At 40.9% G+C, this 26,176-nt stretch overlaps 2 protein-coding genes across 4 annotated transcripts; one reads left to right on the forward strand and one right to left on the reverse strand.

Moving 5' to 3' along the window:
* Positions 1-266: 266 nt before the first annotated feature.
* Positions 267-13,178, reverse strand: GSS (glutathione synthetase). Of its 3 annotated transcripts, none has more exons than XM_033153256.1 (13): positions 13,069-13,178; positions 10,571-10,728; positions 9,463-9,608; positions 8,758-8,833; positions 8,023-8,162; positions 6,669-6,785; positions 5,728-5,808; positions 4,469-4,546; positions 3,771-3,837; positions 2,661-2,855; positions 2,324-2,405; positions 1,613-1,802; positions 267-707 (listed from the first exon to the last, which is right to left on the reverse strand). In XM_033153256.1, exons 2-13 carry the CDS (start codon positions 10,697-10,699, stop codon positions 584-586), a joined length of 1,425 nt encoding a protein of 474 aa, XP_033009147.1. In that variant the 5' UTR covers positions 10,700-10,728; positions 13,069-13,178; the 3' UTR covers positions 267-583. The 3 variants fall into 3 exon arrangements, with proteins under 3 accessions (XP_033009147.1, XP_033009146.1, XP_033009148.1); XM_033153255.1 differs by lacking the exon at positions 13,069-13,178 and adding an exon at positions 12,648-12,755; XM_033153257.1 differs by lacking the exons at positions 10,571-10,728; positions 13,069-13,178 and adding an exon at positions 9,752-9,826.
* Positions 13,179-13,630: 452 nt separating this feature from the next.
* Positions 13,631-23,519, forward strand: LOC117048865. The gene is made up of 4 exons (XM_033153259.1): positions 13,631-13,733; positions 19,025-19,123; positions 19,329-22,127; positions 23,400-23,519. Exons 2-3 carry the CDS (start codon positions 19,030-19,032, stop codon positions 22,115-22,117), a joined length of 2,883 nt encoding a protein of 960 aa, XP_033009150.1. The 5' UTR covers positions 13,631-13,733; positions 19,025-19,029; the 3' UTR covers positions 22,118-22,127; positions 23,400-23,519.
* Positions 23,520-26,176: the final 2,657 nt, after the last annotated feature.

Raw genomic sequence — 26,176 nt, forward strand, 5'->3', positions numbered from 1 at the left:
TCTTTTCTTTTCCTACTGTGTCCCTTTTTTCCTGTGCCATATTGTTCATTGTTCTGTGACCTTGCATGCAGTTTTTCCTTTGTGGTGTATTCTTCTCAAACAAGAACATAACAAAAAGCAGGAAGTGTTGCACAACATCTTATGCTTGGAAGAGTAACCCTCTCCACAGCTGGATGGAAATACCTTGAAAATGCAGAAGAGATCAAGGTAATACACTATTTTGCTACCAGGCACTTGAAGGTGCATGTGTAGCAGCTTGTGTAGTGCTATCTCAGGAAATGCCTGATTAGAACATCAACAGATTGTCCATGGTCACAGTACAGTAAAAGGGCATGAAGTCTGTGAGAAGCATGTTAAGGGTGCTTCAAACATGAAATTATCAAAGAAAGTCAACTGGAATCCAGTATTTTCTTGAGACCAGGAAACAGCAGTGCAACTCTGCCTGCTTTGTATCTTAGGGTCACTGGTGAGAGGAGGGCTTCCAGTATTGATCTGATTGTCAAGTCCACCCATTGGCAATCATGCCCTAAAAGAGAATGTCTAAGCACAGTGAGGAAGATATCAGTGATGAGGTATTCTGTTTTCATATCACATAGGGAGTATCCAGAACAGCTACTCCAGCTGCTACTCCACCATCAGCATGTTCGACAGCCTTTGTTCGCAAGAGATGGCCAACATGCTTGTTCACCACAAGATCCTGACCCAGTCTGCAAGAGAAAAATCAAAAGGACTAATAAAATTCATATAGTAACACTTTTGACTCTGGAGTCTCACCAAACTCCTGCTTAGTTAACAGTGCCTGCATGATGTACAGTTTATCAGTGTTTATATATGCATACTGACTTAACGAGTTTTACAACTCTTACAGCATTATGCATGAACAATAACCATTTCAGCACACACAATGAAGGGTTGTGTGATTTACCCACCCAGAAATTAGTATCTGCTTTAGAATAGATGCACCTAATGGCCTCTATATATACCCACACACCACCTCCTAAGCAATGTTTGTGTTACACTATCGTCATTAATTATATTGCTGCAATAGTAATAAAAACATAGGAGGCTGCTTTATATTGCATAAGATCATTGGCCCCTCCAGAGGACCTGTTTATTGAGCACTCATCCAATTTGCATACTCAGAGGTTGGATTATATCTGCTCTTTACTGATTATTCATTTTGATTTGTTGGCAGAGCAGGTACACAACTGAGAATTTGGCCTGCATTCAAGCTAACACAGAATCAGTTGGAAGGAAAACAGAAGAAGTGGTGTTTTTTTTAAGCAGATTTGTTGTGCTAGGCAACAGAGCTCTTTAATCCACTTTTATTGTACCTAAGGTTCCAACACGTGCTTGAATACTTCTTGCATAATAAGCATCCTGACTGACAAAAGTGCTGTATTTTTTTTTTTACAGCACTACTTTGGAGATGCTACAGATTGCACCTGGAACACATGCTATGGATACAGAAAGTACTACCAATGAGCTCCGTAACACTTCCATTGTTCCAAAGGTCATGTGCAGTGACACATTATTTAGCTCAGTACTAACCAATGCTATGCACAGGAATATAAAACTATTAAAAGCAAAGGCACAAATGTTACTTTCTCACCTGATGTAGACTCCAAAAATTCCCAATTCAGACACACATTCTGATACTTTCAGTGGACTGTGAGCCCTCAGTAAATAATTCAGTGCAGGGAGAGGCTTTATCTTGTCCATGAGAATGTAGGAGGTCCTTTCTGGACTGTCTTTAATTTTCTCTAGAAGCTGCTTGAGCTCTTCACCATAGAGGTTGTTCCCTGACAAACACAGCAGCAAGTAAAATGAATTCACTAGAGCTGGAATAGCTGGTGGATGAAGGTGTGTGTTGGGTCCCTGTAGCCACCCCAGCAAGTACAGAACATGAGGAAAAGCAATCACTGGTGACTGGCACCAGTGTAAGTGGTAACCAAGCCAGTGGGATTGAACCATCAGCTGATCCACGGGGTGGAGGTGGGGTGCTGGTTGGTTTGGGAGAAATGATCCTGATCCAAAATGTGTAGAATATGCTTAGATAATGCTTCCACCACATTTTATTTTATCAGCTAAATTGCTTGTCACCTTTTTTCCTACTAAGTTTAAATTTCAGTTTAGATACGCAGTACAGTACCGGAAGAAAGCACTACAGAATTATTTGCTACAGCATCAGGGAAGACAATTTGTCTCTAATAAGCTACTTTTGTTCTTACACAATTATTTAAAAGGTGTATGCATACAGGTAAGTCCTGATCCTTGAACCAGGCTATTGACTCATCATACACAAAGAGAACCAGTTACTGACCTCCTCCCTCACGTTGTGGCTTTAACACAAAGCGGTCTGGGTCAGCAATAGCCATGGCAATAATCTTATCACCTTCTTCATCCTGCAAGAAGGAGGAGAAAGGGGATACACACACACACACTTAACAGCAACTTTTGCATATATATTTTTTACAACTTTGTCTTTAAGTTCTATTGCCTAACAAATAAAATTCTTGACAAAACAGATTTCACAATGTATGGAGACTATAAGAACACATTCATCACAACAATCTCCTCAGATGTTGTACCGTGCTGCATTTTAAAAAATACATCCAGTTCAAGGCCGTGTACGTATCCCTCTATGCATTACTACTTACCATCTCCAGAGAATAAAGGCCGGTGAATGTAGCTCTTAATCGAGCCACTGCTTCTGGTTTATTTGGCAGTAATTTTTCCAGTGTTCCTGGTCGGCTCAGCTCCTGCTGAACTTTTTTGGTCCCAGCAAGCTGTGTGGCAATATCAGGGCACTTAACTGCTCTAGATCTTTCCAACAGCAACCGTGCCTCCCAGTTCTTTTACAAAAACAGAAAAAGATAATTTCAATCAAGGTTCTATATAACATGTATTGTTTAATATTTCAAAATTGGGAGTTTTATGCATTCAAGTACATGGGCAGGTGCTGAGGTTGACACTAACTGCGATCCAAAGTACCATCTTCTGCTTGCAGAGGGGATTTTCAGATTTAGCTTTGCAGCTCCCCACGCCTCCTTCCAAGCCATTCAAAGAATCACCCCAAGAGGCAAACCCAGGATCAAGTGGAGGAACCATAAGTGGCTGGGTCCCTCCTCATGATCCCTTGGAAGGGTGGCATCAGTAAGAATGAAATAATTGTATGCAGATACACACACCACTGCTACTCAAGGCACAAGAAAACCTAGCAGAAACTAGATATTTTCAGAGCACAAACTGAATACATGGCTAGAAGACATTTCTATTTACCCATGACAGCCACAAGCCTGCATATAGCAAGTCAGCTAAAAGCATCATGACTATTAAGCTCTGAAGTAACCTGCCAATTCAACTGGAAACCTCATTTTAAATATATGTAGCTTTAGGTAGCATATTGAGGCAAACAAGCCACCAGTCTCTCAGCACAGAACAGGTTAAGATATCACTTCCACCAGCTGATGTTTTGGGAAATTGGCTGAACTACTTCTAGAATTAGCTGTTTGATTGAATGTATTCAGAATTTCCCAGGTGATTACCAAACAACTAAAGAATTACACATGCACTGAATTCATATTTGGGATCAAACTGTGTCGAGGATAACGTCACTTACAGTGCTCCAGAGCTTGCAATCAAGATTTCAAGACAGTGGGTGATATTCAATGTCAATTAGAGTAGACCCATTGTAATCAATGGATTTAATTGTTTCAGTGGGTCCACTCAGAGTATGACTTAGCTGGGTATAACCCAGTAATACAAACCTGTTTGTTATAATTCTTTGGCACGTATCCTTCTCTATAGTACACCACTGCAATTTCCTCTCCATCTCTAAAATAAAGAAAAGGAAAACAATCAGTGGTTCCTTCAACATGGCTCTCTAACACACAAGATTAAAATATTATATACAATACATTCTACAGATGTAGGATTCTGTTCCATTTATGAATTGTTTTCTAATCCGGCAAGAAAGGACTTACAAAAGAAAGCTTTCAAATAAATTACAGTACCTAGTGGATCAATAGATCACAATCTCTCTGCTTATGGATACAAATATTAGTTCCTTTCAGATTTGTTTGGTGAAGTCTATATAGCAACTTTCCATGTTTTAAGTTGTGTATCAGTAGTACATGACTGAACATGTAGGAATTGCATAGCAATGGAGATTCCAAACGAGTAGCATAGCCTGAATCTTGACAATCTGAACACACGTTATATTAACAGCAACAAGTCTTAATTAAAACCCTGGAAACATAGCAGATACTTAATGTTTACATATCAACCCAAATGCAGTTTATTATGCATATCAAAGTGGACATATTAGCACTCCCAACATCAACCTGTGTTATTTTTTACATATGCCAAAACTACAGTGTGAAATCCTACTTGAAACCACATATGGGCTATCCACCCATTAAGCTAAGGTTTGTGAGCTCACTATATTTAATAGGAAAATACTTACATATGCAATCTCTTGTCATTGTCCAAAGACGCTTTTTCAAACACATCTTTAAATCTTCTTCGGATCACCCGGATATTCCTTTAGGAAACAGACAAGAAATATTAAGGCTAAAGTCCTATACTGTACAGTAGGACCTCCACTTACGACTGCCTCTACTTGGGCCCAATCCAAGTCCCGACTGTGGCAAACCCGGAAGTAAATACCGGGTTTGCCGTGATTTCTGCAGAAGCGGCTGCCGCTGTCTACACATGCACACAACGGCACTTCTACCAGCGACCCGTTTCACCTAAAGGACAGGCCGCCGGAACGGATTATGGTGGTAAGTAGAGGTTCCACTGTACACAATTACCTGGGAGTAAGTCACAATTGTATTATGAAATTAGCTTTATCTATGTTCATGTTATAAATCCTGCACTGTATTTTAAAGCTTAGTTAGGAAAAGATAATGTAGCTATATACAATATGCATTGAACATCTAACAGGATTGAAGAGCCCACTTTTGTCACAGAACGTTTCTGCTGTGAGGTATCATAGGAAACTTAGCATCACACAGAGAACAATCCAGCCAGTTACAGCACAGAGTATGTCTACTCTGAAGTATGTCCCATTAATTTCAGTGGGGCTTACTCTGAGGTCAGTAGGTATCAGACTGCAGTTTTAAACCCTTAAGTCCTGTTAATTATAATAAAGGTAAAGGGACCCCTGACCATTAAGTCCAGTCGCGGACGACTCTGGGGTTGTGGCGCTCATCTCGCTTTACTGGCTGAGGGAGCCGGCGGTTGTCAACAGACAGCTTCTAGGTCATGTGGCCAGCATGACTAAGCCGTTTCTGGCGAACCAGAGCAGCGCACGGAAACGCCATTTACCTTCCTGCTGGAGCGGTACCTATTTATCTACTTGCACTTTGACGTGCTTTCGAACTGCTAGCTGGGCAGGAGCAGGGACCGAGCAACAGGAGCTCACCTCGCGGGGATTCGAACCACCAACCTTCTGATCAGCAAGCCATAGGCTCTGTGGTTTAGACCACAGCGCCACCCACGTTAATTATAATACGAGAGTTAAATGCTAAATCGTGTCATTGGGTTTTACTAGGACAAGTCTTTTTGCACCTTAAGTGTAATGAATTTATCTTTAAAAAATATTTAGCAGAGCTTAAAAAATGTGATTAAACATGAATGATGTGAATAATATCAGATTTCACAGGACTAATTAAACGGCATTACATGAAACACTTCATCTTATTAGATGAAAAAAATTACCTCATCCAAAGTTCATTTTCTACACAGCGTTGGTCAAAAATATTCCTCTGAGCCTCTTCAACTAGGAACATTACCACTGCTCTGAAACAAAAATAGAACACATATCAATATACTAAGTTTCCTCATTTAAAAAATATATTTTTGTGCTTCTTACTTACTACTCTTTACAGCAGCTGTACTGAAAACCTTTACAACAGGTCAAAACTACAGTGACAGATAATACTTGCAGGAAAGCACAATAGAGTGCTGCTTCATACTGTACATTTGCCCTCCCTGCTGTTTCTACCCCTTTCTTCTACATCTTTGTGCATGTATATGACAATTATACAAAGAATCAAACAGATACAAAGAGGAGATATCCATAACAAGGAATTTATAGTTCAACATCTGAAAAGTTTCCTAATAATTCATGCATCCAACTACTAGGGTCTTCCTTCAAATATTTATACTAGCTTTGTGGTCCTACCCTATAAGAGGAAGTGGGTTAAACAAGTAGTTGAATAGTAGAATTATATGTAAAACAGCTTCAGTTGATTTATCTAGCTGGGGAGAGAAAGGTCTATAAACAGGCCCTCCTGGTGCAGTGAAGAAAAAAACCCACTGTACTGCCAGCATTGTTTTGCAGGTGGTGGCCCTGAGACCAGTTTTTCCACCTATGCCAAGAGATATTTGAAAGAAGGTCTCCACCATAACATACTACAGGAATGTTGTTGTCCCCCTAAAGAAGGGAATGAAAACCTACTGTATAGGAAGATAAAATTCTCTTTCCCAGTTTTCCTTCATGTGCCTATTCCTTTTATACACTTCCTTCAATATTCTATAAGATGGAGACAGTGGGCTTATTTGCATTTTCTTGTTTGTGAAAACAAGTAGTAACAGCATATTTCATGCAGATGAACAAAAATCATAGCTATGTAGATCTTGCAGTTCTCTTCTCCTACCTGTCTGAGCCGTAGAGTTCCCAAGCTTTTGCAATGCCCATTGCAATCCCTTTGGCTGGATTATTGGTTAGTAATTTTGAGGCTTCCTTAGATTTCCCTATAACGTTCAACACATGCCTGCGATTGGGATGCATATAGAAAAGTCACACAACAATTCACAGTACACAGCTGCCAACGAAAAGTCTGAAGAGCCAACCAATTGAGATGTAAAATACATATGCCAACCATCCTTTATAAATGGTGCATGTGTGTACAAAGTTACTTTTGCATGCCAAATATATGTAAGCCCAGTTGACAGAAAAGTCATGGAGAAGTAATCCAACTAATGTGTCCTTTCAACGCAAGGATTTCCACTTGCAAAATAAGACTTTCTCCACCTCTCCTCCCTCTTGTGCCCCTCCCTTCCCCATATCTGCTGCAGAGGGCTGCGGGAAACCCTGGAGCAGATTTAGGGGATACATGGAGGGACAGTGTCCCATTGTGAAAGAGGAAATCAATTTATGCATGTTTTCAGGTACTATAAATTAATTTTGCACTTGACAATAGATTCCTGAAAGCTATATATATGACAGACAAAGTTTTTCCAAAAAGACACAACATGCTACTATGTCTTCCGTGATTGCACTGCCCAAGTGCAGAAATCAGAATTGGGATCAGAATTCAATATCGTGAGAACCTCAGATTTCATTTTTCATAATAAATGAGTCACCTGAGGTTGTGATGGCCAGCTGTGGCAAGACTTACTGAGACAGCATAGTCACATCTACAAGGCTACTGCTTGTGATTCTCAGGAAGGAAGGTGGAAACAGAAAAAAGTCTCTTTCCTAGATGCTAGATTACCTCCCAGGCTGGTGCAACAAAGAGGCCCAGATCACATACATTAGCATCACACGAGAGCAGCAGGCTGAGTTCAAGATTGCACACATATTGTGCTAGCCTAACTCGGCCCATTGCAGGGGTTTCTATTGGCTACGGCCTGTTAGGATACTGCCAATAGTGGGCAAATGCATTGGCCAGTGGAGCTAGGCAGAACTAGGTGGAGATACACATCTGCCTCATCCAAACCCCCTCCAGCACAGCAAATCAGGGTATTGGTTTGCTCTGCCAATTTTAAAGTGGCTTCTGTAAAATGGGCAGACATTGCCAGGTAGTCTCAAAAGCTAGATAAGGGAAGAATGAGCAGTAGATGAGGGGGTAGGCCTTTAGCATCTTGTCTAGCTCTTTACCTCGCCAGTACAGCGGAATTAAACACAGCCTTGGCTAAAGGATAAGACATGAAGGATCATCTATAAGCCAGCTAGAAGTTGTTTTGCTGAAAACACACACAGAAAAACACACAGACTGGAAGCCTTACCGATGCACTGCAGTAGTTCTAGATGTGAGGCCTCCAAAGCTGGCAGCAATAGTGTTTATTTCTATTTGCTTTAGAGCTGGAGTGCCTTCTGCACCATAGTCAAACATGTAATCAGAGCGATTAATTCCTAAAAACACAGACTGGACAAGGCAAAAAAGTAGCAAGAAATGTAACAGCCATCATTCCAAAGAGGATTCTATACATTAAATAAACTGACTGCTAATCTTGACCAGCACTGGACATTTAATTGTATGACAATCCACATGACCACCATTCAGCTTTCTTGGAAATCTGAAAAACTGCACCTGTAGATTCAACTTAAAACCAGCACTGGCTTTTGAGACATTATCTGTCAAGGGCCAACTGAGCTAAACACATCTTATGGGGGGAGGGGGTGGTTATTGTTTTGTTTTTGTTTTTATTATGCATTGTGTTTTTATCTTTTATTTTTATGCTGTGAACCATCCTGAGATGAAGGATGGTATACAATTTAATAATAAAAAATAAAAAATAATATTTTGGAAGTTAAAAACATATTTGATTACTGTGCAACTACCATATTATTTATTTATTTATTTATACAAAAAATATACACTTTGATTGTAAACAAACAGCTTTCAAAGCAGTTTACAAAAGAGAATTAAACAATATAATTATTAGTAAAATACAGTTTCAAACAACTATTAAAACACTAAAAAAACCAAACATATAAAATCATATATTCTCATGGAATACCTGAGTTACTCCTTCTTTCAAAACTTGCTTGTAAATTTTGAAAAGCTGAGCTGTAAAGTCATCTACTTTGACAGTACTAAGAGAGAAAACAAATCTTATTTAGTAATCAAGCCTGCTGTGACAAAACAAGGGAATTATCATTACAATCTTTTATGTAAAACCATTTGACACTAATACTTCTTTGTCAAGCTTGTGTATTGTGGCCTTAGCAATAATGGCAAGATGATTTAGTGTTATACCCCAGCTCTAAACATATTACATGGAAGATGCTAGTTCTATGAAATCAGGAGGGCTTATGTCTACATAAATGTTTAAAGACCGCTTGTGCCTTGAATAGCTGTCTGACAATCTAAAAAACAGCTGGTGAGGCTTTACCTAGGGATGAAAATTTTGCCTCCTGAAAACCTTTCCCAAGGGGGAGGGGGAGGAAACTAGCAGTCTTGGAATCATGTGTCAGATTTCACACAGCTTGTGTTCACACAGAACAAAAACATGCATTGTAAGCATAAAAATAAACTTTAGTTGTTTTCTAACCTTTCCTCTTCAATTAGCCAAATTCCAATCAGGCTAACAGGCAAGGGAGTTAATGATTATGAGACATTTAGGAACATTGGGTTGAAACTAACCTTAGTACAAACCAGAAGTATATCCAAGATTAAGGAAGCTTAAATTCAAAGTTCTTTTTTCCTAATACATAATACGTACCTTGCAAGAGTGCTTTCCAGAAATTCTGTGTTCCGGCTAACTTCATCTACCAGCAGGTTAAAGTCTTGTTGAACTGAATAGGCTTGCTCAAGTAGACTGCTTGGTACTGCAGATGGGAGCAGTGTAAAGGGAGCATAATTCACCACCTATTGACAAAGGTTTAAAAATGAACGTGTCAAGAACTACCACTCCCTTCCAATAACAAATCAGGTTACACCCTTTTAAAACTTCAGAACATACAGGATGAATATAGGGGATACAATACAACAGTACTAGAATGGAACTATACCTGCAGTAATCTGGGGTGCAGTGACATAAGGTGATGTAGGAGCAGGGAGGAGAGCCACCTAAGAGCTACAAAGGATAAGGTGAAGGAAATGGGAGTGAAGAGTTCCCTTTGGCTTCATGCAACACACTGACTGGCTTGCTTGCATTGGGCAAGTTCACACAGCCAGATTCCTCTATATAATATTAATTGCAAATATACCCTCACATGGAGGAAAGCTAGGGCAAAATGGCAAGGGTCAGTTTACACTACTGAATTTCTCGTTAGTTATGTTCATTGCATGAAGAAAGGTTAGTGTGAGCTGGACAGTGCCTACAATGAACAATTAGCAAAGTGACCACATGTTGCAGGCATCTGCAATTGGGACTATAAATGTTGGCAATATACACGTGAACATTAGCACAGACATAACGAAGGGATGGAGACACAGTAAAGGATAAACACACTGACTGACAAAGCTGTGTTTATCCACACAACTGTGTACATGACAGTGTGGAACCAGGTTTATGTCAATTGTGTGATATATGCAATGAGCCAGCAGCAATCTCCCATGTGCCCTGCCCCGTTTCCAGTGAAGGAAAGAATGGGCTATTTTATGGGTGAAAGTGGGAAACTGTCATATCAGCATAAGGCTAGGATGTAAAAAAAAAGTCTGGTATGGCCAATGTCACAAATGTACAGTGCATCCTGGTGGGAACTAGCCCACTCCAGAATCCCAAAGCTTTCCCCTTCCCCAACAACATTCCGACTATTTTGTTACTGGGATCCCCCCCCATCTTCCTTCCATGGTTGCTGGATCAAGAAATCTAGTTTTGAGCTTACATCAGAGGAATTGGGGTCATCTTTGGTCCTCATGAGAACACCTTCAAGTAGTGCTGAATCCACTGCAATTGGTGCCACATACTGAATGAGCTGGACATTACACAAAATGTCTTTCCAAGGGGCAGTCATTGTGAAGGCAGAGGCAGCAAAGAATAAATCTGAAAGCATTTTAAAATAATTACCATAAGGCAGGGGAACCCAACATTTGAAGGTGGAAGAAAAACACTGTTTCAGAAATTTATGGTAATGGAATCCTAAAGAGAGAAGCACTACTGTCCAATGATTTTTCTGCCTGAAGTGGAGCCCCCTATTAGGGTGAAAACATTTAAACAAATCTTACTGTAACATTCAGACACTGTTTTCTGCCTTCATCAACTATCTGCCCTTCACTGTCACTCTGAGCTCATTGGGAGGAAGGGAGGGATATAAATTTAATTAATAAATGTTGCTGGCTGCAGCAGACTTCTTCACCCTACTCCATGGCAGAACCAGCCCAGGATACAAGCTAAATAAGCATCTAATTTAATGAAGCACGAAGTAGCACTTTTGCAAGTGTAACAACTTCTGCTTTCACAATGGGACTTTCTCCTCCCCGTCCCCTAAATCTGTTTTGAGGGCAGATCTGGGGATGACAGGGAGCAGCACAATAAAGAAGCATTTCCATTTCTGTTGCATAAAATCAAGACAGAATAAATGTTTTCATGTTTTGTTTTATTTATTGCAAGCTGCCCAGATAACTTTGTATAATGGGGTAGCATGCAAATGCTGCACATAAACATAAACATTTTATTTTCCTTTGTTACAATGTGCATTTTTCTAATGAAATAATGGACAGGCTAGAAATTAAAATGGTGAAGGTATCATTTCCCCTGCACCCCCCAACCGCAGAATGTACATAAAGTGCAGCTTCACTCTCATTTGTGTGAACAAAGCTGCAAAACAAATGTCACACTGTCATCAATTTATCACACTGTCCTTTTGTAACAACTCCCTGACTGTGTCTGCATAACCTGAATCAACGCTGTGAGGATAAGCTCCCAGAATGCAATGTGGTATCTATGTGTGCACATATTAGACAGGTTAGTCATATTAGGATAAACTGCATTGATTGATTGAAGTACAGTATTCATTTGTGTTAGCGAAATCTGTCAGTTTCTGAGCATTTTAAATATACCGGTAGCTCCAAAGTGCATCTGGCAGTTGTACCTCTTGGGCAGGGCTGTGGCCCATTAGCAGTGAGTTATGATTGTGAGGTGTGCATTCAGGTACCAACAAGTAGAATAATTAATCCCTAAGGATATGGATCTCAACTCTTCATGTCAAAACAGAACTCGCGTGCTTTAAACTCTAAACAAACTCAGGCTTATGACAATAGCTTGTTCAAGAGAAAACCTGTACACAAAGCCATACTGAAAAAGGCTGTTTAGCTGTAATAGTCATAATGACTACTACATTTTTCAGCCTTTTAAGTAAGCAATTTAAAACTCTCCTGGATTGCATACACTTGTCACATGCACACCCACCCTTTCACTTAAATTGCTCAGGCTGAACTACCAAGAGAGCAGCTCTTTAAGTACATACACATTTAGGCGCATTTTTCACACCACATGCTGAGAAAAACCTGGACGTCTACGGACATTCCATAATGCATACTACTTGTGTGTCACAAAGAAAGAATGATAACAAAACCGCAGTGAAATTCAATACAACCAGATAAAATCCAAACTTTCTTTAAAATATTAATTCTGGATTATTTTAATCAATCTACCAAATCACTGAGGCAGTGGGAGACTTTAGAGAAGGGGGGGGGGAATCTCCCACGGCAAACACAAGGAAGCAAATGCTGAGTCATTCACAACCCAACTCCAGCACGTTAGTTTACAAATGATTGTGCAGTTGGAGAAAATCTCTGTGTATGCATGTACATAGCCTTCATATTTCAGACTAGATGCCCCAGTGATACAAAATGCTCTCCCCCCCCCACCCGCCACTCTTCCTTCATAAACAGCCCGACAGCTTGTTCTCGCCCCCCTTTTTATGGGGCGCATGTGGCCCATGTTTGCCTCTTAGTACTGACCTTTGCCTCCTGGGCACTGTCCATCGTTAGCCCCAGGCCACTTCCGCTACTCCTAGTCCCTCAAGTAAGGATTAGCCCCCAAACATTTCACTTCGCCTCCATAATTAATTAAACGGGAATAAAACTATTCTGCCTTTAATACCCCCACCCCAACAATAACCACAACTTCTCATCGTTCGGGGAGACAGCGGGCTGGGTTGGCACCACTTTCTCCTCGGCGCTCCCGCTTCCCGGTTCTAACGCGGCAGGGCAGAAGCGAGCGAGTACGAGGACCCCCATCGCCCCCTTAACAAGCTCACCCCTCCCGCTCTCTCGCCCAGACCACACCCGCCTCCTCACATTCAAACTGCCTACGCAACCGTCGGAGGTAGCACGATGACGGAGACCCTCCCCTCCTCCCTCTATTTTTAAATCCGGGTACCTGGAGTCACTCGAGTGAAAGCCCCCAACCGAGAGCGCTCTACTCTTCAGGCGCTAAGAATCAGATGGCCCTCTCACAGATTGGCTACCCCGCCAGCCTATCGAGAAGCCGACGCGTCGTTTCCTGCTGATTGGCAGGAGCCTCACCTAATCACTTTAGAAAACTGCCAGGAGGTGCGGTTAGGGGGGAACGGAAGGCGGAGCCAATGCAAATAAAAAAAGGCGGCTTGTGCTATTCTACCCCGCCCCTTCTCGAGGTCGTGCAAGGTTCGCCCGTCAGTAGTTTCGCTGCAAGGGGCGGGCGCCATATTTGAATGTAGTCGACTCAGTCGGTGTCAGGGTGGGGACAGAGTCGCGGTTGTCCCTGGAATATGGGTGTCACGGGGCGGGTGGAGGAGCGGCGGGCCGTTACCCCAACACGGAGAGGGCCAGAGCTAAGCCTCTGGCTGTTGCTGGAGCCGCGGTTTGTTACCTAGAAAGGAAGCCGCGATAAATAATTAGGCCTGGTTATAGGAGAGGGCCGTGACATGGGCGCCTCGTCACAGAGGTATGCGGGTGCCAGTCCCCATTGTCGTGAGGGGCTCTGACGTCACGTGTGTCTCCCCGAGAGACAAGGGAAGGCCCGAAGCAGGGGCTGAGGGAGGAGCTGGTTAGAGCCACCTGCGGATGAGAGAGACGGGGCGGGAAGCTAACGCGGGTTGGCTGCGAACCTTTTTCCTCTGGGTTTAGGTAGGGTTGCTATACCTCAACAACATTTTGTTGTTTTGAAATATGTCAACTTTAGGTGAACTGGAAATAGCAGGATCAAAAGTCTGTCAGGAAGGGTGTGGTCTTGGAAAGTATCTGCCTTCTATGAAGGAAGTCCAAGCTTGTGGCATGAAAGCCTGTCGCCTTGTTGCCTCATTTCCTTCCCCACTCTTCTGGTAGCCATTGATCTTGGCTGATCCACCGCCTGCAGGTCTCCTGGACCTCCAAAAGTCTGTCCTGGCCCTTGGATGCTTAGAATTATCTCCCAGTGCACCTGCACATGCTATCCTAAGTCCTTCAAATGAAAATCCCTCCTCCAACCCCGCCTTTGCTTTACCTGGCACACCGATTCTCATGCCCTAATGTGCAACGAAGCATGTGCAATGGAAACTTCCACATATTGCTTCTCTTGTTTGTTTAAAACATTTTTATTCTCTTTAGCCAAAAAAAGGTTCTTATAGTGAAGTGCAAAAGATTGCTAACACTCCCAGCCCTCGGGTTTACAATCTGCCTCCTTTATTTGTTGTTTCCTTTGTTGAATATTAGACTATGTTCCTCAGGGAGGTAACCTGTCTTCTTATACCGGGTACTATATTTGACATGCTATATAAATTGTGCTGGAAATGATAAAGCTGGGAAAGATGATTAGATAGATTTGTTCTTAAATATATACAGCAGATGCAAGGCCCCTTAGAGAAGCAAGGGCCTGTTCTGTTGATCTCAGTGGAGCTGACACACCTGAAAAGTGAGATCATCAGCACACCACATAGTCTTCTTTGACTGGACCTAACCTTTACCTTTTTTTACCTTTACCTACACCACCTTGTAAGCATACTTACAGGTTGGTAGCCGTGTTGGTCTGCCGTAGTCGAAACAAAATAATTTCCCCCCCCTTCCAGTAGCACCTTCGAGGCCAACTTTTGTTATTGGTATTAGCTTTCATGTGCATGCACACTTCTTCAGATACCTTGTAAGCATGTTTACGTTTGCTGTCACACACTCTGGAAGTACGTAACCAGGCTCTTTAGCCATTTGGTTTACAATGCAACATTTTAAATGACATTGTAAAATAAACCTTTTAGGTGGTTGTAGGGTGGTCCAAAAATATAAAGATTTAAAAAGATAAAATTTTGTTGTTGTTGTTCAGTCGTGTCCGACTCTTCGTGACCCCATGGACCAGAGCACGCCAGGCACGCCTATCCTTCACTGCCTCTCACAGTTTGGCCAAACTCTTGTTAGTAGCTTCGAGAACACTGTCCATCCATCTCATCCTCTGTCGTCCCCTTCTCCTTGTGCCCTCCATCTTTCCCAACATCAGGGTCTTTTCTAGGGAGTCTTCTCTTCTCATGAGGTGGCCAAAGTACTGGAGCCTCAACTTCAGGATCTGTCCTTCTAGTGAGCACTCAGGGCTGATTTCTTTGAGAATGGATAGGTTTGATCTTCTTGCAGTCCATGGGACTCTCAAGAGTCTCCTCCAGCACCATAATTCAAAAGCATCAATTCTTCGGCGATCAGCCTTCTTGATGGTCCAGCTCTCACTTCCGTACATTACTACTGGGAAGACCATAGCTTTAACTATACGGACCTTTGTCGGCAAGGTGATGTCTTTGCTTTTTAAGATGCTGTCTAGGTTTGTCATTGCTTTTCTCCCAAGAAGCAGGTGTCTTCTAATTTCGTGACTGCTGTCACCATCTGCAGTGATCATGGAACCCAAGAAAGTGAAATCTCTCACTGCCTCCATTTCTTCCCCTTCTATTTGCCAGGAGGTGATGGGACCAGTGGCCATGATCTTAGTTTTTTTTTATGTTGAGCTTCAGACCATATCTTGCGCTTTCCTCTTTCACCCTCATTAAAAGGTTCTTTAATTCCTCCTCACTTTCTGCCATCAAGGTAGTATCATCAGCATATCTGAGGTTGTTGATATTTTTTCCGGCAATCTTAATTCCGGTTTGGGATTCATCCAGTCCAGCCTTTCGCATGATGAATTCTGCATATAAGTTAAATAAGCAGGGAGACAATATACAGCCTTGTCGTACTCCTTTCCCAATTTTGAACCAATCAGTTGTTCCATATCCAGTTCTAACTGTAGCTTCTTGTCCCACATAGAGATTTCTCAGGAGACAAATGAGGTGATCCGGCACTCCCATTTCTTTAAGAACTTGCCATAGTTTGCTGTGGTCGACACAGTCAAATGCTTTTGCGTAGTCAATGAAGCAGAAGTAGATGTTTTTCTGGAACTCTCTAGCTTTCTCCATAATCCAGCGCATGTTTGCAATTTGGTCTCTGGTTCCTCTGCCCCTTCGAAATCCAGCTTGCACTTCTGGGAGTTCTCGGTCCACATACTGCTTAAGCCTGCCTTGTAGAATTTTAAGCATAACCTTGCTAGCATGTGAAATGAGTGCAATTGTGCGGTAGTTGGAGCATTCTTTGGCACTGCCCTTCTTTGGGATTGGGATGATCTTCTCCAATCCTCTGGCCACTGCTGAGTTTTCCAAACTTGTTGGCATATTGAGTGTAGCACCTTAACAGCATCATCTTTTAAAATTTTAAATAGTTCAGCTGGAATATCATCACTTCCACTGGCCTTGTTGTTAGCGAGGCTTTCTAAGGCCCATTTGACTTCACTCTCCAGGATGTCTGGCTCAAGGTCAGCAACCACATTACCTGGGGTGTATGAGACCTCCATATCTTTCTGGTATAATTCTTCTGTGTATTCTTGCCACCTCTTCTTGATGTCTTCTGCTTCTGTTAGGTCCTTTCCACTTTTGTCCTTAATTGTGGTAATCTTTGTACGAAATGTTCCTTTCATATCTCCAATTTTCTTGAACAAATCTCTGGTTTTCCCCATTCTGTTATTTTCCTCTATTTCTTTGCATTGCTCGTTTAGAAAGGCCCTCTTGTCTCTCCTTGCTATTCTTTGGAAATCTGCATTCAATTTCCTGTATCTTTCACGATCTCCCTCACATTTTGCTTGCCTTCTCTCCCCCGCTATTTGTAAGGCCTCCTTGGACAGCCACTGTGCTTTCTTGCATTTCTTTTTCATTGGGATGGTTTTCGTTGCTGTCTCCTGTATAATGTTACGAGCCTCCATCCACAGTTCTTCAGGCACTCTATCCACCAAATCTAAATCCTTAAACCTGTTCTTCACTTCAACTGTGTATTCATAAGGAATTTGATTTAGATTGTATCTTACTGGCCCAGTGGTTTTTCCTACTTTCTTCAGTTTAAGCTGGAATTTTGCTATAAGAAGCTGATGATCTGAGCCACAGTCAGCTCCAGGTCTTGTTTTTGCTGACTGTATAGAGCTTCTCCATCTTTGGCTGCAGAGAATATAATCAATCTGATTTCGATGTTGCCCATTTGGTGATGTCCATGTGTAGAGTCATCTCTTGTGTTGTTGGAAAAGAGTGTTTGTGATGACCAGCTTGTTCTCTTGACAGAACTCTATTAGCCTTTGCCCTGCTTAATTTTGAACTCCAAGGCCAAACTTGCCAGTTGTTCCTTTTATCTCTTGACTCCCTACTTTAGCATTCCAATCCCCTATAATGAGAAGAACATCCTTCTTTGGTGTTGTGAGGGATCCCACTCCCTCCCCTTTTGATACTTCCCCAACCGTGACTCTCCCTAAGTTTTCACTGTCCACTAGGATGAATCCTTCAGTGGTTATATGGGAGTGTCTCTGGGGTACCTCAGTGCTTTACGTTCCAAACAACTCTTGCCACCTTTGGGATTCGCCCGCCCTGGGTTCCCAAACTGCTGCAGCTTGCCCTTTCCTTTAGGCAACTGCGTGGCACCTTTGGCTTCCCTGCCCAGTCCTCTGTATGCCAGGAAAATAAGCCACCCGTTCCCTCTATCACAGGAAACCCTTAGTGCTTTTCCCCTCAGCCACACCTCTTGAGGCACTGACGCACTGCCACAGTCAGCGAACGTTTAAACACTTTTAACTTTATTAAGGTAACTTGAAAACATGGATATCTTGAGTTATTACTGGCACAAATCTTCTTATATAATTCAGCTCAGTTACAATCTTTCCTGCATCCCGTTAGCAATGGTAATGATCTTTCCTCCCATTCCCCAAAGCCTAACCTCGCAGTTTTTCTTTCTAAACCTCCACACCCAACTGCCAAACCCCCAACTGCCTTTCTAGGTTGTTCCCCCTCCTTTTAGAATGCCAAGTAGCTCCGCCTCCCAGGGAACACCTACCTAACATGGGAGTGATAGGTTAACCCATGATGAACCAGGCCTTATTCCGCCACAGGTGTCATTTCTATAAGGTGTTGTAAGTCTTCATAGAATTGATCAATTTCAGTTTCTTCAGCACTGGTAGTTGGTGCATAAACTTGGATTACTGTGATGTTAAAAGGTCTGCCTTGGATTCGCATCGAGATCATTCTATCATTTTTGAAATTACATCCCAGTACAGCTTTCGCCACTCTTTTGTTGACTATGAGGGCCACTCCATTTCTTTTACGGGATTCCTGCCCACAGTAGTAGATATGATAGTCATCCGAACTGAATTCGCCCATTCCTGTCCATTTTAGTTCACTGATGCCTAGGATGTCAATGTTTATTCTTGCCATCTCACTTTTTACCACATCCAGCTTACCAAGGTTCATGGTTCTTACATTCCAGGTTCCTATGCAATACTTTTCTTTACAGCATTGGACTTTCCTTTCGCTTCCAGGCATATCCGCAACTAAGCGTCCTTTCGGCTTGGGCCCAGCCGCTTCATCAGCTCTGGATCTACTTGTACTTGTCCTCCGCTCTTCCCCAGTAGCATGTTGGACGCCTTCCGACCTGAGGGGCTCATCTTCCAACGTCATATCTTTTATATGCCTGTTGTCTTTGTCCATGGAGTTTTCTTGGCAGGGATACTGGAGTGGGTTGCCAGTTCCTACTCCAGGTGGATCACGTTTGGTCCAAACTCTCTACTATGACCTGTCCATCTTGACCTGTCCATAGCTTCCCTGAGTAATTCAAGCCCCTTCGCCACGACAAGGCAGTGATCCATGAAGGGGAAGATAAAATTATATTGGACCAATTCAAGGTGGTGTAGATGTTCCATTAAAATATTGTGTACCATCCTAAGAAGGTCCAATAAAATCTACATTAATAAAAAAAAATTTAAGAGGCGTACGTATACAGTGGTAGATATATTTCAAATTTTGTTTTGGTTTATAATGACTAGTCATGCTATATTTACATTTTAGGTGATATGTCCAACAAGAACTCAACAGGGTCTGACACAGAAAGTGAACATAATTTTTATTCTGACTGCTGGGAAGAAAGTCTTCTACATACCAACAAAGGTAAACAAGACCAGACAAAGGAATACCTTTATTCTAAATTATTGATTCTATTAATAGATAATTTCTATAGTGGTCAATTTGTTGCTGGCATTGTAATGATGGATTCTGTTAACTGCTTTTGAAAACTATAAGTTTGGTGGGGGTTTTTTGTAATGTTCAGAAATAATGTTTTTGAGTTAATAGGTTTTCTTCCCCCCCCCCCCAGATTCACTTGACTCTGACAGCGAAAGTGATCTCTATCTTCATTCAAATAGTCAGTGCAGTTTGTTTGAAAAAGAAGGAAAAAGCAAATTGAAAAAAACTTTATTGGTGTCAGAAAAGAGCTTTAGAAAATACTGCAAAAACTGCCCCATTCTACAACATTTAGAGAACACTACACAGTTTCAAGTGGAATTATCTCCAGAATCTATATTGCAATTAAACTTTAAGGACTGTCAGACAAATGGTCAGTCGTCAAAAGCTTATTCACCCAAAATACTTCCAGATCTTGACAGGTCTTGTACAGACCATTTGTGCTTAAATTGTAGAATCCCTTATGTGACTGTTACTAAGAATTCAGAAAAAGAACAAACATTTTATACAATTAAGGAAGCTTATGCATTTGATAAGCTACATCAAAATCATCCACCAACTGATTATTATCCCACTTCAAAGCAGAACAAAGCTGTGCAAGTTTCCTTTCCTTGCAAAGAAACAGAAGCTGGGAAAAATGCTGCCTGTGAATTTTTCAAACAATCAGCAATACATTCTGAAGTAGAAGAAACACCAAACAGGAAAGCTATAATATTTCACAGTGCTGAAAGTATTTTCAGCAAAAAGACAAATTCTAATGAACTGGTGAAAGACAATTCTGATTACTCTTCAGAAATTCCTTATAAAACTCACAGTCCCCAGACACTTGAGCAAATCTATTTGCACACCAGTTCTGGAGAACTTGTTATTTCTTTGGTATTAGAAGCAGCATATAGAGATCCATCTGGTTCATCACAAGGAGTTGGTAATTCTTCAAATGTTAGGGTGGGAAAAGAAGATACACAGAGGCATGCTTTAGCTTTTAAATTTAAAGGCCCGGAGTGTAACCAGTTGTTTAAGAAGTTGTGCATTTCTATTGTTCCAAGTTCTGTACACTCAGATACAGAGAAGGAAAAACATAATACATCTTTTATAAAGCTGGTAGGGCTTTCACAAATTTTGGTTGATGAGTCCAGACTGTCTCTTGCCTCCCATGCTGAATCATCTGAAGCTAGTCAGCCTCTGGCAACTCATACAGAGCCATCTGAATCCCGAAGCTTCAACAGTGATTCTGATCAAGTGCTATCTTCACTGGAACTTTGGTCTTCCAGTGGGTTCTTTCCATCACTGAAACATTCACACACAACTCAGTCTTCTCACTACTTTGTCCAATCATTGCCATGTTACAAGGTTACCCCTGTTCATAGGACTTCTGAAGTTCAGAAAGTTCAACTGAAGGCCTCCAGGCCTGTAAAATCTGTTGTGTTTACCAAAAGCACAAAAGTACAGGAGGACAGAAAATTGCGAACCAAACCTCATACTTCCAAATTTCAGTGGTCCAAGGCTTTTGATACTGATCCTATAAACCAAAATCCTCAAGCAGCAGAAATAAACAAACCGTTTTTTGTACCCTTAACACAGACTACTAAATGTTCCTGCAGCCCATTGCTTGATTTAACTGTTGATTTGCATTCTGAAGGAAAGTATTCTGAAACGCTCCGAAGTGTTCATAGAAAATATTGCAAACGAACTGGAGGTGGCAAAGTAACTCCTAGATTTTCCTCCTGTTGCCTGCGAAATCCAAATCCTCGAAGCCATTTTGAGAATCTCCAATATATTTCTCCAGTAAGAAAGAAAAGCAATTCAAAGATGCGAAACATACTGAACTATTGTTTAGGTTGGACTGGAGGACAGAAGCCATGTGAAAACTGTAAAGGGCAGGTTTCTCCTACTTTGGATAGTTCAAATATAAAGAGGAATGAGATATGCACTCCACATCCCCCAACTGATGGAAATTCCATTGCATCACTTCTTCCAGGTTCAAGGAATAGTCCAGTTCCACTTCCTACTGCACTATCTCTTTCAAATGAGTGGAGGCATTCATCTGCTCCCTGTATGCAAACTGAAAGAGGCACTTGGAGTCCTGCACTATCCTATTCTGATGCTAAATGTAGCAATTCTCATTCTCCTTGTGCAAATATTAAAATAGTGCAGCTACCCAAGGAAATGAATATGCTTAAAAATATAGATATGGAAAAAATGGATTTTCGAGCTTTCCAGATGGCTGGTAGAGGCTTAGCCCCCAGGAAGCACTCAATCTGCCCATGTGGAACTATGGCTCAATGTGGCTTGTTCCCCAATGGAGATACTTCAGAGTTGGTTAAGGAAAAAGCTAGAGGAAGCCCCAATATTAACCAGAGAGCCAATATGACTGAATTCAGCAGGGTGAATTCCCATGCAGGAACCTTCAACACACAGGAAGACTACTGTGCTAGTTGTCATCATTTCTCTCCAATGTGTTATTTTCATGATCCACAAGAAGTGGCAAGAAATCATTTTACTAAAGTACAGTCGTACTTTGAGAATGGATGTCTTAGGAAGAACTTGAGAGAAAATGTTGTAGAGAGAAACAAGGCACAGAAGAGAGGTGAAAGAAAAAATGTCAGCTTCCATATAGGACCAAGTTATTCACAAGTGACAGGTACACAAAATGCATCACTTTCTAATTATGGCTATCAGGCACCTGTTTATCACTCTGAATGCTCAGGCTGTACATGCTGCCAGAATACTGTTAAAGAACATCTTGACTTAAAACATCAAGTGCTAAAGAACTGCTTAAACAGAGAGAGTGTTTTTCTAGTGGACCCTGGAAAGGGGACTAGAAGCCAGTGCAAATGTTCCCAAGAAATCCCTCTTTTCTCTGTGGACCAAACTGATACGTTTAGGGGAAACAGATGTGATTTCCATGAGAATAGAATCTAACCTTACTCAGGTTTGTACTCGTTTATATATTTTTTGATATATGTGTGGCTATAAAGTTGGAAGGATATAGACATACTGTACTTTTCTGATCTGCAATTCCCCCCCCCATGCCACTGAAAGTGGGTGCAAATGATGCTCACAAAATTGCATGTTTATCTGTAGAAGAAAAAGTTTTTTTGCTTAGCAAACTAGATAGTGAGGAGAACATTACCATCCCAGATTTCTCTCTGACATGCTAGTTTTCTATGGACTGGGATTTTTTTTCCTTATGGAAAAGCATTAAATCTTGTGAACCCCCACCTGTAGCCCTAACACAGATGTACCACTTCAGTGAAAATTAGATCAAAGACTTTATGACTGTCTATAAGGAAGTTCATAAGCATTTCTTGTTGAACTAATGACTGCAAATTGTGTTTTCTTATTTGAACTTTTCTACCTAACAATGAAGACCAGGACCCTAGTTTAACCTTATCAGCTAAGTTCCAGCCCAGATTTTTAATTTTAGTTAATTGTTTCCTCATATTTTACTATTTGTATTTGTTTGGATAGCTTATGAGTTGTCTCAGAAGTTTCGTATTGTGGGGGAAAGGCTTGATAAAAGTGTTTTTAATAAATTGTTTAAAAACAGGTGGGGAAATATTCAATAAACAATAATTCTAGAACCATCAGGCAGCCATTGAGAATGTACACTATATATGGTATAAACGATTACCGGTACTGTCCATAGTACAGATGGCATTCTATAAAATATATAGTGCTAATAATGAAATTAAGACTTATTTTCTGCCAACCTATCCATTAAAAGTACTAATTGGGATTAGAGCAAAAGTGTGGGAACAGGGCATGGGGAGACTAACCTATTCCAAACTCCTTTCAGCTTGGTGACATGGCCTTGAAACCCAGAACTTACACTTGCAACATGGGTGGTGTAAAAAAAACACACCTCATTTTAAAGGCTTGTTTTCCCTCAGGCCGGCTTAGGCGGCGGTAACCCAACTCTTCAATAGAGTTTGGAATATGGATAATTTAAAATGGCCTAATTTAAGATAGCATAAATTCTGCTGGCTTCCTACAGATTGCTCTGCCCAAATTGCATTTTACATACAATTGGGAGTCAATATTAAAAGTGCACTGTAACTGTAAACATACTTTCTGATATGAGCTGCTAATAAAAGAACCCAGCGCATTCATCTGTGTAGGCAGTGACAAATAGGACAGTTAGCTATCGGAAGGTAGCAGATATTTTTGTTCATCTCTCACTTGTGCTGTTTATTTTGATTAGGGATCTTCACATATTAACCAAGGATGGAAAAGGCTCGATGGAATCCACAAACGCTGTAAAAAAAGAAGTTGGTACGGTTGTTTTCAATGACAAGTCAGTGGTTTAAAAAATGAAATGTTGGTATGTGCTTTGTAGTGAATATCAATAAATGAAGACCCGCAAAGGACAGTCACAGTGGGTTGTAGCCAAATAGTGACACATGCAGCTCATGTTGATACTGCATTGCAGTTTCCCCACCAAGCAAAGAAGGATAAACTGTTTGGTATACGAGGAGAATAAGAGTGCTTCTAAATTGTTGCTGTTTTGGATTGTAGTTCTGTAACATAATGGGAAATTCAGGTTACACAACTGAAATTTATTTGGCACTCTAGCATAGCAACCTTGCTTTCCCCCAGAATTGGACTTTTTGCCATAATGAAAGTGACTGAAAAATGCACTGGGAAGTGTGGATAATGGTTGAAACATCATGGTCTGATATCTCCACACAAATCAGAAAGAATGCTCAATAAATGATGTCTAACATCCCTGCAAACTTTGTGCAAACAAATGAGGATAAAAGCTCAATGAACAGGTTGCCTGAAAGGAACTTTAAGTTTCAATCCTATGCCCGCTTATGGGAGGAGTAAGCCCCATTAAAATCAATAGGACTTGTTTCTACAAAGATAAAGTATGTGTAAGACTGCACTGTTAGCATCATAATAATACATATTGTTTATGGTAAATTGCAGAAGTATATATGATATTAGTCTAATACAGCAAAAGCATTGAAGTGTTGTGTGATATCTTGAAGATTAGCAGATTTATGGCATACACATTAGGCAGGGATAGCCCCCCTGACCATGGCTGGAACTGATGGGAGTTTGGAGTGCAACATTATATTTGGCTGCTCCTAGATTAGAGCCTACAAGATCATATTTTCTTTAGTTCTGACCCAGATAGTTCAGTGGACTTAACTCTCCTTGGAAGCATGTTCTCCCTAAACAGGAGTATTGGATGAAAAGCTTTTTAACTCTGAACTGCCAGTGAAATGCTATCAAGCAGCAGTTGGGCAGTCAGTGTTTCCTTCTGTTTTCTTCAGTGCTCCCTGCCAGTCTGCATGTAAGATTCATGTGACTATTTTCACTAGTTATGAATGCCCAGTTCATGAATCTTGAATCTCGATCCATTTTTGTATCATCAGGTAGATGTTCAAGTAGACTTTTCTGCATTACCTACTAGCACCCACATGATGGCAGTATATGAAGGCAAGACCCCCATCTTTTCAGGCTTATTTGTCAGTATTTACAATATTATTTAAAACTTTCTCTTTTTCTTGTTTCAGTCACTGAACTTTATAATCTGCACACTGGTCCTGTAAGATAGCTTTACTCAATTAGCTTTGCAGGAGACCTGAGCTTAACAGAAGAGATTTTGCAGCATTACCAGTCTATGCAGATCAATGTAGCTAGTAAATTCACTTGGTCATGAACGATATAAACTGCAGCTGATGTGCATGCTTATGCATTAGGTTTTCTGGGTCTAGGATTCAGTATGGTTGAAATTCAATTTTTGTAACTAGCTGTGACTAATCAATTGCTTCACATCACTTCACTATGATCCTATTTAGGTTTACAGTGTGATAAAAGTGGATGTTATGGACTGATGGTTTCAGCTGTTCTGTTGAATTTATACGCTTTTGCTGAGTTTGTTTAAATCACTAGTTACTTAAAGAAATGTGGATGGAGAGATCAGTCTAGCTCTTATCTATGTCTTTTTCACAGGCAATCATTATTTGTCCCCGTTCATCTGTATTTTTTTTAATGCAGTGAAAATTTGTATTTAAATATCTATTTTCTCATATTTCACATTTCTAAATGTATTTTATCTTAAAATAGGTATTGTCATACAAATTTTGGTGTGCCTTTTGAGCTGAGATCTGTATTTCTACATTCAGAGAAGTGTGAAATGTCATAGTAAATGTGCATTCCACATGCTCATAGTGTATGTCCTTTAGTTTAGATAGATATTATTAGAATTTACAGCACTCTTGTTGACATTATCATTAACATGGTCTCTTTGTTATGGTAGATTGGCCACATTGCCCCCCCAAAAAAAAACCTTGATGAAGAGTTGCTCTGTTGTTTTGCTTCAGCTACTCTAGAATAGTTCATGATCTTATATATAACAGATTCTCAAACAACCCATACACCATCCTAATCATTTGAAATCATTGGAGTTAGTTTTCTCAGTCATAAAGGTAGAAACTTGTGAAAGAGGAGGAGGAAAGATTCTCAGGGTGCCATATTCACATCATGTCCTGGCCAGATTCTACATTTGGATAGAATCATAGAATTAAAATAGTACTATGCTTAGATTTAGGATTACAAATTATTATCAGAACTGGATGGGGTCAAAAAGCCATCTAATTAGTGTCAGAAGTTTGTGGGGGGGGGGAAGGAACACAACAGGAAGACAGTTACAGCAACATCCATCTCCCGTTACTCCAATAATCAGTGCTATAATGTGTAAACAGAATCTCATTACTCCAAACAACTGCACAGTGGAAGAACAGAAACCTAATATACTCCCCCTTTCTGTAAATACCACTGGGCAGTCTGTTAGTGCAAGCTCAGTACAAGCTCAGTTTCTGTACATAGGTACAGTGTTGTTCCCTAGAAACAACCGTGGACAATAAATCAGCAGGAATTTCATTACCTGGCATGTAGGACACAGTTACGAGTCCTTTCTGAACACATTCTCTAGCATGTTGTAACTTCAACTGCAAGTGTTTTGTGCTT

This window comes from Lacerta agilis, chromosome 6 (genome assembly GCF_009819535.1).
Source record: "Lacerta agilis isolate rLacAgi1 chromosome 6, rLacAgi1.pri, whole genome shotgun sequence".
In the NCBI taxonomy this organism is placed as follows: domain Eukaryota; kingdom Metazoa; phylum Chordata; class Lepidosauria; order Squamata; family Lacertidae; genus Lacerta; species Lacerta agilis.

Excerpts from the sequence above, each read along its gene's own strand:
- GSS (XM_033153256.1), bottom strand. The coding sequence starts at position 10,699 with ATGACTGCCCCTTGGAAAGACATTTTGTGTAATGTCCAGCTCATTCAG. Across the intron at positions 9,609-10,570 it reads ATGACCCCAATTCCTCTGAT|GTGGTGAATTATGCTCCCTT; the intron begins GTAAGCTCAAAA and ends CTTTGTCAATAG. Across the intron at positions 8,834-9,462 it reads CTGGAAAGCACTCTTGCAAG|TACTGTCAAAGTAGATGACT; the intron begins GTACGTATTATG and ends TTTCTCTCTTAG.
- LOC117048865 (XM_033153259.1), top strand. The coding sequence starts at position 19,030 with ATGTCCAACAAGAACTCAACAGGGTCTGACACAGAAAGTGAACATAAT. Across the intron at positions 19,124-19,328 it reads TCTTCTACATACCAACAAAG|ATTCACTTGACTCTGACAGC; the intron begins GTAAACAAGACC and ends CCCCCCCCCCAG.